This window comes from Temnothorax nylanderi, unplaced genomic scaffold (assembly GCF_030848795.1).
Source record: "Temnothorax nylanderi isolate EJ_2023f unplaced genomic scaffold, tnyl_v1.0 TNYL_tig0695_pilon, whole genome shotgun sequence".
Classification (NCBI taxonomy): domain Eukaryota; kingdom Metazoa; phylum Arthropoda; class Insecta; order Hymenoptera; family Formicidae; genus Temnothorax; species Temnothorax nylanderi.
In genome coordinates this window covers 75,438-79,691 of record NW_027249757.1, presented here as the reverse complement: position 1 = coordinate 79,691, position 4,254 = coordinate 75,438, and the positions used below count along the sequence as shown (strand labels likewise).

The following is a 4,254-nucleotide window of genomic DNA, read 5'->3' as shown; positions in this document are numbered from 1 at the left end:
GAATTAAATTTGACGCATTTGATAGGCTAAAACACTATAAAATTAGGTTGCAAAATGATTTTAGAAACACGCGTTTCTTTTCTATATATTTTAAGGTTGTAAAGTGAAATGATTGAGTTTGATAATTTCGCGCCTAAAGTTGAAATTTTGAGACTGATTGAATTTTGGAGACTGATAAGATTTTAAAGTTGTTTTTGTAATTCATAGACAATAGGTATAACAATAACTGTGTGTTAAGAGTTACCAAGACTATTTAGTTTACAATGTAAGATGCTTAGAGGGCCTCTAGATACGAGGGGCGCAAACTGATTGACTTGAAATTGCTGCACAAAAGAATAAAGCATGCAACATGGCGATCAATACCCAGTAAACACAAAGTAACAATAATATAATTGTTATATTATAATTTTCCACTCAATAATATAACTGTAATATAACATGCCTTGTACATAACAGTTATATTGTTGAGTAAGAAATTATAACAAAACAGTTATATTATTGTTACTTTGTGTTTACTGGGTAGTTATATTAAAATTATATTATTTTATAATATAATATATTTTATATAATTTATTTTAATAAATAAAATATATATAATATATATAATAATAATATTTATTTATTTATTTATACATATATTTATTTACTTATACATACCATATATTTGCACTTACCTTGTTAACTTTTTTTTACTTACCTTAATTATTGCTTAACTTAAATTATAGCAAATTCATTAAATATATTAATTATATATACTATATATTATATATTTATATATAAATATAGATTATATATTTATATTTAATTACTTATTATTTTACACACAATATTATATTTATTTCAATATTTATATACAATATTTATGTATGTAAATATCTAATTTATTTATTTTTCCTTAAATTAAATTTATTAATTATATTAATTATATATATATTATATATTATATATTTATATATTATATTTATATTTATTATGTATATATGTAAGATATAAATAAAGACAAAATTGACAAAATATAAATATATATATTTATTACAAAATAAAATATTACAAACATTAGAAAATGTTTATATTGCTCCTTTTCAGGAGATTACTTTCTAACAATAAATCAGATGATTTATAATTCACTGCTTGACCATTTAATTTGTTCGTGGTATTCTTGATTTTTCGTTCAGACTTTCTATGTCCCTATTAATATAAAATAATCATATTATTTAAAAATATTTTCAAAAATACATAAATAGATATTAAACAAGTTCAAATCATGTTAGACAAAATCTAATACAAACAAAAATTTACTTCTTTCTTTTTCCTCAATCTTTTTTGTCGTATCGTTTTCAATTTATATAGCAAAAAATATATTTTTCTCGTAAACTTGCGGTTATGCCTGTCATATTGTCATCTTTTTATGGGCTGACGTTATGCAAGTATGTGCTTATGAAAAGAATAAAGCATGCAATTCACGCGAGCCAATCAGCACTTAGATCAACTATTGCGCCCCTCGTATCTAGAGGCCCTCTATAGGTACCTACTAGACGATATTAATGCATAAATATACAAAAAACATTTTGTTATTGTGTTCTACTTCATGTCACTGGCTGAAGCCAGAGTAATTTTTATAGGCACGATATTATCAGACCAGTTCGATAATACCGCGTTTTCTCATTTTTTGGAAAATTGTTAATATTTTAGTTTGTGTTTAACTTTGAAGATTATTACTATTATATATGGATAGCCAAATAAATTATCTATCTAAAACTGCACTTTTGTTTTTTTGAAACATTTCTAAGCTTAGATATACGCTTCAATTTTTAGGGGCTCGGTAATATCCAACTCTCCCCTACATAGTTTTTTTCTCCTTAAGTTTAAAAATGTAGCTTTGGTAAAATATTGGTAAATGTCTACAATTAGGGCCCCAAGGAGAAATCAATTAAAAAGAGGTAAATTCTATGTATTTTTGCCCCCCGAATCCAAAACTGTTGATAAAATTTGGGGGTCGCTTGTATTTTTTAAGATATCGTTAAGAAAATGAAAAAAAAAAACGGTATTTATGCATAAAAGGGGCCTCCTCTCCGATTTCAATGACCTTGATATATGTTGTCAAGGTCATGACCCCGAGTGACCTTCAGAAGGTTTTAGTTTGTATTTTTAAAGATATCCTACCTACATAAGTTAGATGACGCGCTTTAAAAGTATTTAACTGTTTAAAGCGCGTCACTAACCTATGTAGGTAGGATATCTTAAAAAATACATAGGTTAAATGACGCGCTTTAAAAGTATTTAAGTGTTTAAAGTGAAGTGAAGAACTGTTTAGTTAAGAATTCAAGTAACTTCCTGGTGGATGTCTCATAGACGTCTACCTGGTTTTCGTGACAGAAAACCCACCATCTTCTCAGACTAGAGTTGTACTGCTTATGAGTAGCTTTAGTAATTGACTCGACCAGGATGTTGGTAGTCGTCACTGAAAATCCTCTTCTCAGGTACGCCTGCCTGATATTTTCCCTGCCACCAGGGTAATCCGATTGGCAAGCGGATGGTGAATTGTCCTGCAAGGAGAGCGCAGCAGGTCCATCGAGGGTTTAAATATTATTGGTTCTTCGATAAGAGCTGTTAAAAACAGGGGATACCAGGATTGAGCGGTCCATTGTGGCACAACTACAATGCCTGTTGCCTGGTCATTGAAGATTTTTCGAAGGGTTGAGAGGACTAGAGAGAAGGGAGGAAAAGCGTAGAAGAATCTGTCACTCTAGCTGATTGTGAAAGCGTCCACTGCTAAGGCGCAAGGATCTCTACGCCAGGAACAATAATCTTTGCATTTAGCGTTTATGCGAGATGCAAAAAGGTCGATCTCGGGCTTTCCGAGGCGAGCGACTAGATGATTAAAGGCGTAATCAGCAAGTTCCCATTCCGTATCAATGTCGGTGTATCGAGATTCGCGATCCGCCTCTGTATTTTCTTTAGAGGGTATATAAGATGCGAATAACCAAAGACTCTTAGATTCGCACCACTGCCAAATCTCTCGTACCAACCTATTCAGTTTGGGTACCTTAGTACCTCTCATCCTATTGATATAGGATATAGCTGTCGTGTTATCTACTCTGAGAAGGATTTCGCAATTTGATAGATTCTGAGCGAAGCACTTGAGAGCTAATGAGATCGCTAGCAATTCTAGAAAGTTTATGTGGTTAGTTCTCTCATCCGCCGACCAAAGATATCCCGTTGAATTACCTTTCCAAACGGCTCCCCAGCCTGTTCTTGAAGCATCAGTAAAGATCGTGGCACTGAAGATCTTTGTTCTGATTGGGCCACTTGAGGACATAACATGGCTATGCCACCACTCAGACTGAATTGATCGAGGAACCGTCATCAGAGTTTCGAAATTTCCGTCAATTAATCTCAGCTGTTTCTCTCTTTCGAGATTTTTTGAGTAAAGAGTACCGTATGCTATGACAGGACAGCAGGAAATCAACGTACCTATAAGACTGGCGAATTCTTTAATAGTGCAGCGTGTTTCTGGTTGGAAACGCTCAATCATATTCTTGGTGGCAAGCCGCTTTCTGTCCGGCAGGTCTAGAGTAAACCTTTCAGAGTTCAAGACGAAACCTAGATACTCGCAACGAGTGGCGGGAATAAGCTGGCTCTTTTCCCTGTTAATGATAAAACCTAGCTTTAAAAGTAGGGAACACGTCGTCTGTACATTAACTTGACATTCTCTTTGAGATGATCCTATGCAAAGAATGTCGTCTAAATAAACCGAAGAGATTAGACCTTTAGAACGAAGGTAGTTTACTACCGGTTTCTTTATTTTGGTGAATGCATAAGGACAGGTGGAGAGCCCAAAGGGTATGCACGTAAATTGATAAAGCTTACCACGAAAAAGAAATCTTGAGAATTTTCTGTCCTGCTGGTGAACAGGAACCAGGAAATAAGCGTCTTTAAGATCGAGCTTAGCCATGAAACAACCCGGGGGGATTAGTTTAACTGCAGTTCTAATGTCCTCTAGTTTGAAGTGGGGAGGTTTTATAAATTTGTTCAATTTTTTTCAATTGAGGATAAATCTTTTATCTCCGTTGGGATTGTCCACTAGGAAGTATGTGGAAATAAACTGACCCTTACAAGGGGTACATGGTTCGATGGCTCCCAGTTCTTGTAAATGCATGATTGCACATTCTAGTTGATAATATTCAGACTCAGAAAAGGAAGGCTCCGGTGGAGCGGATGATTGTACAGGAGGGGAAGTGAAGGGTATTTTAT

At 33.5% G+C, this 4,254-nt stretch overlaps 1 protein-coding gene across 1 annotated transcript; it reads right to left on the bottom strand.

The window, feature by feature from the left end:
* Window positions 1–2,746: 2,746 nt before the first annotated feature.
* Window positions 2,747–3,955, bottom strand: LOC139784877 (uncharacterized). The gene is made up of 3 exons (XM_071724053.1): window positions 3,871–3,955; window positions 3,475–3,726; window positions 2,747–3,249 (listed from the first exon to the last, which is right to left on the bottom strand). Exons 1-3 carry the CDS (start codon window positions 3,953–3,955, stop codon window positions 2,747–2,749), a joined length of 840 nt encoding a protein of 279 aa, XP_071580154.1.
* Window positions 3,956–4,254: the final 299 nt, after the last annotated feature.

What these genes read in the sequence shown, in the direction of transcription:
- LOC139784877 (XM_071724053.1), bottom strand. Translation starts at nt 3,955, where the DNA reads ATGGCTAAGCTCGATCTTAAAGACGCTTATTTCCTGGTTCCTGTTCAC. An exon ending in CTCAAGATTTCTTTTTCGTG is followed by an intron (nt 3,727 to 3,870) that starts GTAAGCTTTATC and finishes TTCTTTGCATAG; the next exon opens with GATCATCTCAAAGAGAATGT. An exon ending in AGAATTCGCCAGTCTTATAG is followed by an intron (nt 3,250 to 3,474) that starts GTACGTTGATTT and finishes CTTCAAGAACAG; the next exon opens with GCTGGGGAGCCGTTTGGAAA.